Below are 12,764 nucleotides of genomic sequence, written 5' to 3'. Positions count from 1 at the left end.
GGCTGTGCCCCAGGTGCTGCCAGACACTGCCTGCTGTTGCCTGCAAACCCTGCAGCCAGGGCTGGGCTGGGAGCACCTCGATCCTCATAACCCCAAGGCAGGGAATTCATCTGCCCGTACAAAGAAGCAGGAGTTTCCCTTCCATAGCTGTGTGTGCTGGGCTGTCTGGGGCATCTCTAGGGCATGAGCACCCCATGGGATCCTCAGCATGAGGAAAAGCAGCATTAGCTTCACACAAAGGTGTTGAAGGAGCTTTGCTGCAACTGGTCCCTGCATTTCCACTGTCTCCTGCATCCTCATCCTCAAGGGCAAGCAAGGCTGATTTTACTGAGCCTGGACCCTGCTGCAAAGTTGGTGCTGTAGGGCCAGGACTGAAGGGGAGCAGCTCTTGCCTCAGTAAGTGGAGAAGCTTGATTCCTGCAGATGAGCCGGGCTGTGTGAGTGGTCACCTGCAGCTCCTGTCTGCAGCCTGCTTAACCCTTCTCCCTGCCTCCCCCTGGGTCCCTGACACCCACCCCCAGCCACTGTGCAGCCCCAGCATCACCCAAAGCCCAGCCACAGGATGCAGCTGAAGGCAAGTTGTTAACTGGCAACTCTAGAACTCCATGCAGTGCTGCTGGCTCCTTGTCCTGCTTCCATCATCCCCATCATCACCTTCCCCTTCTGGCATGCTGGCCACATGCCATTGCAAAGCACCGCTGGCCCTTTGCAGAGCCCTGGTGGTGCCTGGCTCTCCTCTCTCTCGCTGTCCCTGAGAGCCAGCCTCCTGTCTTCTGACCAGGGCTGCCTTCTCCTGCCCGACTTAGCCAAGGGGGGGGTCACATCCTCATGGTGTTACCGTTCTCCCTGAGCCTGTCCTGCGTGGCCAGCAGGGCCTGGCCGCATTCCAGTGCAGCTTCGTGCGATGCCGGTGCGCGGCCGTGCTGGCAGCAGCCTCCAGACACAACAGTTTATGGGCAGGAAAAACTTCCCATCCTTGCACAGCAGTTGTGGGACAGCTGGGACACGCACCCACCCCACGTGGAGCCTTGATCTGGGGGCACAGTGGGCTCATCTTAACCAAGCCCTACTGCAGTGGGACCACTTGCCTCCATCAACCCCGCAACTGGGACCATCCCCCTCGCTTTGGGCATCCCCAGAGCCACTGGGCAGAGAGGGCAGCTCGTGGGTCATGGCTTCACCCTGATGTCATACTTTGATTCCTTTTCCTGCAGGGATGTGGCTTTGGGCAGCAGCAGGATAGGGGGTGCTGCAACCTGTCCCCTGCGGCATGGAGGAGCTGGGGGTCTGCTGCCTGTTCCCCTTGCATGAATTGCAGCCTGGTGGGGCTGGCACAGCTGTCTCCCACCCCAGATCCTTTGGAACAGGTCAGTAGGAGGTAAGGGGTGATCAGTTACCCACTCTGGCCTACTTTGTGGCCCCTGGGCTTGCTGGGGTGTCCCATGGGGTGGCACAGGGGTTCCCCAAGGCTGCACTGTGAGTGTGATGCTGTCCCTCTGGGCTGTCCCTGAGTTGACTGGAGATGATGGCAAGGGGTCATGGGCCCCTTTCCCAGGATGCTGGTACTGAGTGGCTGGGTGCCACAGCATAGAGCTGGCAGTGAGTGGTGCAAGGAGACATTCCTGGAGCGTGTCCCAACTGGCCCCTGTCGCAGGCGAGGTTCCCCCTCCGGGCTCTGGCCAGCTTCTCTTCTCCTCACCCACCTCGGCACCAGCTCCCCGCTGCTCGCCTCTGTCTGAAAGCTTCCCAATTTAAAAGTGCCTGGAGAGGGGGTTTCTCTCTCCCAGCACCCACAGAGCTGCCCCATGCATTCCCACTGGCTGGGGAAGGCCTGTGTCATGCTGGAGTGAGGAGCACTGCAGGATCACTGTAGGACTAGAAAACTGAAATCCTGTAAGAGTTGTGCTGAATCCCAGCCTGTGTTGGATCAGCACCAGAGGCAGTGGCTGTGGGGTGTGGAGGGGGTGAGCAGAGGATAAGGCACAGACCCCACAGCACTACAAGCACAGCTGGCTCTGCATCCCAGCACTCGTCTCACCGTGCAGCATCTCACCATGATGTATGTATGACTCATCCCACCCGGGAGAGCTAAAACCTCACCTAGGGCTGAAGAAAACAGATTCACTTCTTGCTTCCCACTAAAGCAGCGGTGAGGCCTCACGCCTGGCAAGTGTGGGCAAGGAGAAGCTCAGCCCTGGTGCTTCCCTTGTGTGCACTCTCAAACTGGGGGGGCTCCTATGCCTGGGGGTGGCGTGACCTCCTGCTTGCCTGAGCAGGGTCAGTGGGACCTGGGGATATGTTTTTTGTCTTCTCGTGATCTGATGGGCTGGTGAGTGGCATTTGGGGACCAGGATGGCATGCACAGGCAGGAAGCTGGGATCAGGGTCAGCCCTACAAACTTTTATTAGTGTCAGGGAAGAGGAGTCAGCGTGCTTTGGGGCTGAGCCAGCTGGGAGATGGGGAACCCCAAGTCTGGGCTACAGGAGTGACTGGTGGCCTGGCTACCAGCCTGCCAGGCTTCAGGAAGGGCTGACAGCCTCTCGGGATGTTCCCGGAGGGACAGGCTGCAGCGTGAGTCACTCGCACCTGGTGCTCTCGCTCTGCAGAGGCAGTACCGTCCCGCGCCGCGGGCCGCGGATTCCTTCCCTGGCCCTGGTATGCAGGGGAAGCTGGGAAACACCGCAGAGGGGGAGGCACCCTGGTTTTGGGGACCCAGCACACCTGCGTACCCCCATCCAGTGCCAATGTAAGCGGAATGCTGCTGGCAAGATGGTCAAGATGCTGTCCATGGGGGATTGGGGTTTGGGGACCACCCCAAATCGGTGCCTTCCACAGTCGTGGGGGCCGAGGTGGCAGGCAGAGCCCCTGGCATGGCTGTGAAGTGTCGCTGTCCCGGTGCCACTGCCTGCGGTGCCCGCTGGGCGATGCTCGCCCCAGCGCTGCCCCCGTTTGCCGGGGTGACCCCCGGCCGCCCGTGCCCTGTCGCCGGCACCGCGCCTTGGGGCTGCTCCACCAGCTCCGGGCCCGGGGCCAGACACGGCGCCCTTGGCAGGCCCCTCCGCTCCCTGTTTAACGAAGCCCCTTGTCTAATTGGGACAGGCTGCCTTGTCTTCATTAAACGAGCTCTGGCTGGAGGAGGGTTTGGGGATGGTCCTGACCTGAGGATGCGGGACTCACGGCCGGACTCACAGGGCTGGGGCAGGCAGGGGGAAACCTGTGACCACGGTGAACCTCGGAACCCCCCGGCCAAGTGTGGGGGCCAGGGCTGGGGTCTAAGGAGAGGAGGGCTAACGAAGAGGAGGGGATGCACTGCTTGCTGCGCCTTTAAGAAGAGCTGGGGCATCGCCACTCCTCCCCTGCTCGGGAACAGCGTGTGCCTGGGAAAGTTGCCTACAGCCGACCCTGGAGCATCTTTGCTCCGTGGCCGGTGGCCCTGCCCCGGGCCCCCAGCTGTGAGGTGGCCCTGGGTCCCAGCGACCCCCACTGTCGCTCTCCTTGCTGCCTGCAAGAAGATGCCCCGGGACCTACCCACTGCCCTGCCAGGAGCCGGAGGGGAGCCCCTGCACCAGTGGCTGGGAGGGCACAGGTATGTGAGGTGCTGGGGACAGGGGAATGTTGGGTGACCAAGGGGATGGAGCGCAGGTGGCATGAGGTGCAGGGCAGGGCCATGAGCCAGGGTCAGCCTCAGGTGAGCACAGACACCAGGGGGGAGGATGGGGTGCAGTGTGATGTGCCCCAAGGAGCAGTGTGGCCCCACAGGGTGCCCTGGGGGTCAGGGGTGCACCCTGGGCTGTGGAGGAGCCCCAGGGCACAGTTCCACCAGTCACTGGGTGGGTAGGAAGTGAGACCAGGGCAACATGAGGTCCCTGCTCACCTTGCTGGGCATCCTTTCCCTATTGCCTCCTCCCAGCAACTGCAGCCACATCTTCAGTGGCCAGTTTCTCCAGCTCTGGGGTAGGTTTCAGGTACTGGTCTGCTCTGATAACTGTTGGGAGATGATGTCTAGAACAGGGCAGGAGGATGCCCCACAGATGGCTCCAGGGCAGTTCCTGTACAAGAACCGTGGGTACTAGAGCCCTACGTGCTCCTGCCCCCAAGCTGTGGAGGCAGGAAAGGTCCCAGCCAAGGCCTGGCGGTCCTGAAGCCTTGTGGGAGCTCTGCTGGTGTGGGGAGCAGCCCTTCCCCACCATCGTCCTTCCCAGGGCTGGTGCTCAGTCAGCCTCTAACATGGAGGGGGTCAGGGGCTCAGGTCCCTGTGGCAGCTCCATCCAGCTCTGCCCAAGGTGAGGCCCTGGCTTCACATTCTCCTGAGATGGATGGAGGTGAGCAGCCAGCTCCTGGCTGGCAGGTCCCAGAGCTGCTCGTTTTCCCGGAGGATGCAGGAGGGAAAACTGCCTTGGGCCTTACTGGAGTCCACTCGGCCCCTCAACGAGGTCTCGGCAGAAAGTCCATCAGAAATGCTCCCTGGGGTCCAGCCCTTTCCTGCTTCATCCCGGCCTCGGAGCCCTTCAGCCCCTGTGCGTGGTGCAGCCAAGGGCGGCACTTGATGGGGGACAGCCCGAGGAGCCGCTTCCCTTTCTTCCCTCCCAGGGGAGCGGGTGGGAAAAGCCCTCTGGGGGGGCCGGGCTGGGCGGGGGCCGCGCCGCTCCGCTCCCCCCCCGGACCGCGCTCCGGGCCGCCCTCCATAAAGGGGCGGGAGCGCCGGGGGCCGGTGCGCGCCGGCACCGCCTGCGCCCGGCTCGGCTCGGCACGGAACGGCGCGGAGCGGTGCGGGACGGAGCGTCCCCGCGGGGACGGCGGGTGAGTGCGGGGCCGGGCCGGGGGTCCCGCCCGGGCGGGCGGCGCTGCGGGGCGACCGAGCCTCCCGCGCGGGCACCCGCGGGCGCTCGCCCACCCTCCCGCGGCGGGGCTGCTCCACCCGGGCCGGGCGGTGCTGGGGCTGGGACCGCCGTGGCCATCGCGGGGGTGTCGGGCCAGGTGTGCCCCGGCGCCGCGTGGGTGGGACGCGGTGGGGCGTGGGGCTGGCGGGCAGGGCTGCCCACGCTGGCTCCCCGCTGCCCTAGAGCACTTTCCTGGGGCTGAGGGAGCCCCTGCGGGCGGTGGGGGGACCGGGAGGCAGGGGCGGCCGGGGTGCGCTGCTGCCGGTGCCGCGGCATGGGCAGGGGAAGGGCTGGCAGGAGGCAGAGCCCGGGCTGGACCGGGAGGGCTGGAGTGGGGCCAGGCGCTGCCCGTGTCTCCCGCACTCTGGGCAACCCCACCGGGTGTACACGGGCCAGCTGCTGCCCGCCTGCCCCGGCCTGAAGCGGGGCTCTCCCTGCGCCGTGGGGCGCCTGGGACGGCACTGGCACCCCGCCCTCCCAATGCTGCCAGGCGTCCTGGCACAGGTGGTGCTGGGAACCTCCCGAACTGCTGTCCCCCAGGTGTGGGGCTGCTGTGGGGCAATGGTGGCAGCATCCTCTCTTGCAGGCTCCCACGATGAGCGGCCAGCTCCTGTTCCTGGCTGTGCTTCCCCTGCTCCTGGGTCCCCTGCCTGCCATGGCACAGAAGAGGAACCAAGGTGGGTGCTGAGCACTGGGTTGATGATGAGAGAGGTGGGATGATGAGAAAGGGCCAGCACCACCATGCCATTTTGCTGCTCCATGCCCTGAGCACTGTCACTGCCCCACAGCCGTGTGCGAGGATGTGCTGGAGGCTGACATCGCCTTCCTGGTGGATGGCTCATCCAGCATCGGCAGGAACAACTTCCGCACTGTCCGCACCTTCATGGATGACCTGGTGGGGCCCTTTGTGCAGGTGGTGGGTGAGAAGGCAGTGCGCTTTGCCGTGGCACAGTACAGTGACGACCCACGGTGAGCCCCGGGGAGGGGGCATGTGGGGCAGCAGGGTGGAAGGGCTGGGAGGTGACACTGTCCCTCTGCACCCCCCCAGGGTGGAGTTCACCTTCTCCCAGCACACTGATGGCACAAGTGTCCGGAGGGCCATCCAGCAGCTGAGCTACAAGGGCGGCAACACGCGGACTGGTGCTGGCTTTCGCTACGTTGCTGACAACTTCTTTGGCCCCGCACAGCTCCGGCCCGGGGTCCCCCAGGTACGTGCAAGGTTCTGGCAACATGGGAAGAAGTACTGGGTCCATGGGCCCGATGCTGGGTCTCACATCTCTTGCCTGGCCTCCACAGATCTGCATCCTCATCACAGATGGCAAGTCCCAGGATGATGCCGAGGGGCCGGCAGCAAAGCTGAAGAGCCAGGGGATCAAGATCTTTGCCGTGGGTGAGCGAGGCTTCAGCTCCACGTGAGGGGGTCTCCTGCTTGATTCGGGTCCCTCCCTCACCCATCATCTCTATCCCTCCCAGGGGTTAAGAACGCTGACCACAAGGAGCTAATTCGTGTGGCCTCAACACCTACCGAGGCCTTCTTCTTCTACGTTGGTGACTTCAAGCTGCTGAACACGCTGGTGCCACTGATGACACGCAGGGTGTGCACGAGTGTCGGGGGCACTCTGCGTCTGTTGGGTATGGGCCCCCATCCTTCTCCCTGACAGGAACCAGGCTGCACTCACCATGGGTGCACTCTTAGCACCCATCCCTACCCAAAATGCCCTCCTGGCCCTCCCATCCCAACAGACACGTCTGTGCTGCCCCAACAAGGTCTCCCCTCTGCCTCATGCACCCTGGAACCGACAACCCTTGCTTCCCCACAGATGGGCAAACCCACACCGGCCCCTCCAACCTGGAGATCCTGGAGCGGGGCTTTGACCAGCTGCGGATCCGCTGGACGGCAGCCAGCGGTCCCGTCACTGGCTACCGGGTGCAACATGTGCCACTGACGGGGCTGGGACAGCCGATCATGGCAGAGAGGCAGGAGGTGAGCGCTCCTACCTGGCTGCTCAGAGTTCCTGGGGATCCCTGGTGGCTCTACATGTGACCTAGGAATGGCAAAGGGGTGACACTCTTCCTGCCCAGGTGAGTCTGGGGCCACGGGAGACGAGCACTGTGCTGCGGGGACTGCGCGTGGGGACGGAGTACCTGGTCACTGTCACCGCCCAGTATGCCAACAGCATCGGCGAGTCAGTGTCCAGCCGAGCACGGACCCGTGAGTGTCCATACACTTGGGGACAGGGGCGAACACAGGCACTGGGTGCCCACAGCACATGAGGCTGGGAGCTCATCCCTGCTCCTGTTTGCCCCCAGAAAGCCGTGCTGGCTCCATGCTGGATTTTCGCGTGGTGGAGACTGGACCAACCTTCCTGCGGCTGGCCTGGCAGCCTGGCCCTGAGCTCCCCCAGGGCTACAGCCTCAGCTACACTGTGCAAGGTGAGGGGATGGTCCTACGAGGGTCGGTGCTGCCTGGATGCTCTACCTTTGCGCAGCAGCCCCATGGGCACGGGGAGTACATGGATGGGGGTTGATGCAGGGATGCATGCCCAGAGTGCTGCGGGTGTGTGCACGCCTGCCTTTGCTGCAGCAGCCAGCACACGTGCGTGGGCTGTGGGGCACACGTGTGTGCAGGGCTGTGGAGGCAGCCTGTGTACTCCTGGAGGCTTCATGCACAAGGCTCAGGGTGTGTGCTTGGGTGTGCATGATGGCCAGGGGCCTGATATGTGCACCCCAACTCAGGGCTGGGAGCACAGGCACATATCTTCCCCTATGACTGCTGCATGGGGGGGGCAGGCAGCAGACCCCCGTCCCAGCCAGGGGCTGGGCTGAAGCTGCACACCTGGCAGCCCCACCCTGGCCCTGGGTGATCCAAGGGGTGCCCCTGCTCTGGCCCATGTCCCAGCCTCTCCCGGTACTCCCCACCCCTGGCAACAACTGGCATCCTCAGGGCAGGATGCCAGCCTGTAAACACCCCTTCCCTGCCGGGCCTGGTGTGTTCCATGTCCTTGCGCCCACCCACACTCCTCTGCTGTCCTTTCAGGAGAAGCCCAGGGGGAGGAGAAGAGCCTGGAGGCCAGTGCACAATCAGCCACACTCAGCAACCTGCGCCCCGACACGGAATACGTGGTGATGCTCCGACCCCGTTACGCACAGCAGCCTGCTGTCCCTGCCACCCTCACCGCCCGGACACGTAAGCACTGCCTGGCCCTGGGCTCAGCCAGGGTTAGGGATGGGTTCCCAGCACAGTCCCTTCAGTCACTGTGCCTCGTTGGGATGGGGCTGCCAGGCCCACTGCTGCCTGTAGGGGTGGGATGGAGGTAAGCATGACTACAAGGTGATGCTCTGAGCCCCAAAAGTTGGTCCCAGGGCAGGGTGCAGCGCTGTGCGCTTCCAATTTCCTTTGCTGCCTTCTGGGAGTGTGTCGACCAGAGCTTTCCTCGCATGACGTAAAAAATTCTGACTGAAAAAATGCAGTGGTGTTTTTTTTTTTTAATTTGAGTGTGGTGCTCTGCAGGAGGAAAATGTGGTTTCCACCAGGAAAGAGAGTGGTGGAAAGTGAGTAGAAGTGAGGGTGAGGCCCCCGGGGCAACACCTTTACAAGCCTCAAATTTTGGCAAACCGATTCCTTCAGCTGCCCCAGGCAGTCTTAACCCATAGAAAGTATTTAAGGTATTAAGAGGAAGGCTTTGAGCTCCACTTTGCAGGAGTCTCGTGCTTTGAAGGAGCCGCCTGGGCACGAGCTGTACTCAGTGACCTCAGTGCAATTCAGCATCCGTCAGCAGGGGCAAGAGGGGCTTCTTGCCCCTGAAGCAGGCAGTTTGCAGACGAAGGTGATTCACCCTGCCCCTCTCATGTGGGGGATGGACAGGCACCTCTCTTCCTGCAGGACATCCAGTGGGTGTGCAGCACTTGGCTGTCCACAACATCTCAGCACAGAGCATGCTGCTGGCCTGGCAGCCTGTCAGTGGTGCCACCGGCTACCGGCTCTCCTGGGCAACCCTCGCAGGTAGGTGCCTGTCCCAGAGCTTGTGGCCCCTAGGAGGAGGGAGAGGAGGGGGCTGGTGGCACCTGCTGCCCAAAGCCCCCAAGGGACTGCTGCACTGGCTCCCACAGGGCAGGACAAGCACAGGGTGGACCTGGATGCTGGTCGAACGTCACACGCTCTGGTGGGGCTGCAGCCCAACACCGACTATGTGGTGACAGTGGCCCCACTCTTCAGGGAACTGGAGGGGCCCACAGCCACTGTGCGGCAGAGGACAGGTAGGTGTTGGGTACAGGTGATGCCATCCTTCTGCTGGCCTGTACTCTGCCCTGGGATGAGGCCGGGACCGTCTGCCATCGTCCCACATGCTGCCTACCCTGCTGTGTGCGGGGACTGGAGACCTGCTGGCATTGTGGCTGGCTGCAGAGTGGCACAGGGTAGCCTGGCCCATGGGGTTCCTCTTGCAGAGGCAGGTACAGACCAGACGCTGCAGACCAACATCCTGGGTCCCACATCCATCCAGGTGCTCTGGACCAGTGCCCGTGATGCCCGTGGCTACCGTCTAGAGTGGAAGAGAGCCACAGGTGGGCTCAGGGTGCCCGTTGCCCCTGAGGACCCTCCGTTCCAGCAGCTGGCAGTGACCCTTTCCTCCCCACAGGACCAGAGCCCCCCAGAACAGTGTCTCTCCCCAGCAGCACCAATACTTACCAGCTGACTGGGCTGAAGCCAGGCACCGAGTACCGCATCACCCTCTACACGCTCTATGATGGTGGGGAGGTGGCCACCCCCGTCACCACCTTCCAGACAGGTGAGTGACTGCTGTAGGTCCCCTGGGTTGTCCCCCACGTGGCATTGCTCAGCTTGGGGATCCCCTTGGCCACAAGACCCCTCAGCTGCCTGGTCATGGCCCAGGATGACTATGAGGGGCTGTGCTGTCCAGGCTGTGCAGCTCCAGCTGTGCCTCACGCGTCCCCTCGCAGGTGTGGAGGGGCCCGTGGGCGCTGTGTCAGACCTGCGGCTTGTTGAGGAATCGGGCAGGTGGGTGCGGCTGAGCTGGACCAACGTCCCTGGTGCCACCGAGTACAAAGTGGTGGTGCGCAACAACCAGGGTGAGTCTGTGGGCAGGGGCAGGGGTGGCACCTGGGGGACCCTGACCAGCTGACACTGAGGGTCCGCACTGCCCCGCTCCCGGTAGATGGCACGGAGAGGACAAGGCGCATCCCAGGCAGCCAGACGGGGCTGGAGCTGGGTGACCTCCGGGAGGGCATCACCTACCTGGTGCGTGTCTCGGCGCTGGCAGGCAGCCGGGAGGGCAGTGCTGCCACACTCCCCGTCCGCCTCAGTAAGTCCACATCCGGCACCAGGATTGCTGGTCCTGGATTTTCCCACTCCAGCATGCATTTGTCCTCTGTCCCCCTGCAACCCCTTGAGGTGGCAGGGTGGCTCTGGGGTCCCTCTGGATTCCCCAAGGTGACGCTGTGGTGCCATGGGGGGGTGCAGAGTACCCAGCTGTGGGCAGCATCTCGGAGCTGCGGGTGACAGAGGCCAGTCCCAGCCAGCTGCGGGTCACCTGGCGAGGGCTGCCAGGCGCTGGGGGCTACCTGCTGACATGGCGAGGCAGTGACGGTGAGTGTGTGGACTGTGAGATGCTGTGGTGGTACTGGCGGAGCCCTTCCTATCCCAGCCATTTGTGTTAGGTCTGAAGCAATCCCGCTTCCTCCCTGCTGACCCCACCACCTTCACCATTGAGGGGCTGCGTGCTGGCATCGTCTACACAGTCAGTGTCTCAGCCATCATGGATGGCCGCGAGGGCAGTCCTGTCACTGCCACGGGACGGATAGGTGAGGTGTCCTCCTGCCCGTCAGTGCTGTCTGCTGCCACTTGCTGTGAACCCTGGTGACAGTGACCCCCTTGGTGTCACAGCACCTGAGCAGGTGGGGACAGTGACCCAGCTGGAGGTCCAGGCATCCAGGAGCAACGTTGCCCGTGTCACCTGGGTCGGTGTGCCAGGAGCCACTGCCTACCGCGTGGTGTGGAGCCGTAGGGATGGTAATGTGGGATGAGGATGGGGCTGGGCTGTGAGTGTGACAGGGTGGGTGGGCTGATGCCGCAGTCTTCGACAGGGGGCTCGGAGAATAGCCAGCGAGTTCCTGGACACACCAACTCCTTTGACATCCCCGACCTGGAGGGAGGTGTCTCCTACACTGTGAAGGTGACGGCACTCATTGGCAACCGAGAGGGCAACCCCGTCTCCATTGTCGTCACCACCCGTGAGTGCTGGGGCAGGTGACAGCATTCCAGGTTGGCACTGGGCACCCTTGCCCCTAATGCCTGTCCCTTTGCCCCACAGCGGAGGCAGTCCCACTGACCCCTGTCAGTGGCTTCCAGGTGACAGAAGCCTCGGAGCACCGCCTGCGCCTGGCCTGGTTGCCGGTGGATGGCAGCACCGGGTACCGCCTGGTCTGGCGCCTGGCTGAAGGTGAGCGTGGCCGGCCAGCACCCCTGCAAACCCAACAGCCCCCACTCACACCTGCTAACCTCTCTCTGCCCCTTGTAGGGGGGCCCCAGCGCAGCCAGCAACTCCCAGCCACCTCCAGATCCTATGACCTGGCAGGGCTGGAACCCGGCCGGCGCTACCAAATCAGCATCACCAACCTGGCTGGCAACCGGGAGAGCGAGCCAGCCACTGTCACTGCCATAACTGGTAAGGGACTGCCTGGTGCCAAGGTGGCATCAGCTCCCTGACACATGGCTTGAGCCCAGAGGGGCACCCAGGAACTGGGCTGTCCCAGCCTTGGGCTGGGGAGGGAGCTGGGAGCAGGCTGAGGGCTTCCCCATGGGGCTGGGACACCATTTCCTCCTCCTTGGCAGCTGCCCCAGGCCACATCACCAGCCTGCGGGTGACGGAGGTGCAGAGAGATTCGGTGACACTCACCTGGACCCCAGTCCCCGGTGCCTCTGGCTACGTCCTTTCCTGGAGCCCTCCTGCAGGTGAGATGAATGGGTGGCCCCAGGATGGGGGGCAGCATCCCCGTGGGGGCACGCTGATCCCCCTGACTGTCCCCTGGGCGGCAGCTGGTGGGGAGAAGGGGCGGACACTGCCCAGTGCTGCCAGCTCCCAGCAGGTCTCCGGGCTGCGCCTGGGCCAGCGCTACACCTTCACCCTCCGCCCGCTCCTGGGGAGTGCACCAGGCACCGAGACATCTGTCAGCGAGCGCACAGGTACGGCGTGGTCACTGCAGGGATGGGCTGGGTTTGTCTCCCCTCTGATGGTGGCTTCACCCCTTCCCTGCCCACAGTCTGCAGGGATGCCCATGGTGATGTTGTCTTTCTGGTGCATGGCACCCGTGACAGCTCCTCGGGTGCCGACGCTGTCCGCACCCTTCTCTCCAACACCGTGTCTGCCCTGGGGCGCCTGGGCCCTGAGGGCACCCAGGTAGGGTGCTGCTGCAGCAGTGGGGGCTCAGAGGGCATGGGCAGGCCACGGTGCCCACTGCTCCTCTGCACCCTTGCAGGTGGCTCTGGCCACATACAGCTACCGCAGCCTGCCCTGGCTGCTCCTCAACCGCTCCAGTGACCTGCCCGCCGTGCTGGAACAGATCCGCACCATGCGCTATGAGGAGCCCAGTGGCAATGCCATCGGTGAGGGGCTGCACTGGGAGCTGGGGCAGTGGCTGCCGGGATCCTGCTGACTGTCCCCTCCTCCTTCTCCCTCTCTAGGGGCAGCTATCACCTTTGCCAGGACCTACCTGCTGAGCCCTGGTGCAGGGCGCCGGCCCAGGGTGCCAGCAGTGCTGGTGGTCTTGGCTGATGGCCCCTCTGGGGACGATGCCATCGCTGCAGCCAGGGATGTCAAGGCTGGGGGTGAGAATGGATGGGATCCCAGCAGGGTGTGCAGGGAGTTC

General features: G+C 63.7%; 1 protein-coding gene across 1 annotated transcript in view; it reads left to right on the top strand.

Annotated features, from left to right (window-relative positions):
* The first annotated feature begins 3,522 nt into the window (after positions 1–3,522).
* The window catches only part of COL7A1 (collagen type VII alpha 1 chain), a 31,053-nt gene continuing 21,811 nt past the window's right edge, over positions 3,523–12,764 (top strand). The window contains 25 exon segments of the mRNA XM_051811351.1: positions 3,523–3,586; positions 5,467–5,557; positions 5,669–5,849; positions 5,929–6,088; positions 6,177–6,270; positions 6,354–6,512; positions 6,701–6,864; positions 6,963–7,092; positions 7,191–7,313; positions 7,918–8,067; positions 8,764–8,837; positions 8,888–9,137; positions 9,327–9,443; positions 9,518–9,667; positions 9,840–9,968; positions 10,055–10,309; positions 10,360–10,485; positions 10,557–10,700; positions 10,783–10,908; positions 10,983–11,129; positions 11,210–11,563; positions 11,731–12,112; positions 12,166–12,295; positions 12,375–12,501; positions 12,580–12,723. Of these exon segments, the coding sequence (XP_051667311.1) occupies positions 5,476–5,557; positions 5,669–5,849; positions 5,929–6,088; positions 6,177–6,270; positions 6,354–6,512; positions 6,701–6,864; positions 6,963–7,092; positions 7,191–7,313; positions 7,918–8,067; positions 8,764–8,837; positions 8,888–9,137; positions 9,327–9,443; positions 9,518–9,667; positions 9,840–9,968; positions 10,055–10,309; positions 10,360–10,485; positions 10,557–10,700; positions 10,783–10,908; positions 10,983–11,129; positions 11,210–11,563; positions 11,731–12,112; positions 12,166–12,295; positions 12,375–12,501; positions 12,580–12,723 (3,898 nt within the window). The 5' untranslated portion in view covers positions 3,523–3,586; positions 5,467–5,475.

This window comes from Manacus candei, unplaced genomic scaffold, assembly GCF_025592945.1.
Source record: "Manacus candei isolate 608988 ecotype Guabito, Panama unplaced genomic scaffold, ASM2559294v1 h1tg000082l, whole genome shotgun sequence".
Lineage (NCBI taxonomy): Eukaryota > Metazoa > Chordata > Aves > Passeriformes > Pipridae > Manacus > Manacus candei.
This window is presented reverse-complemented; position numbering and strand designations above follow the sequence as displayed.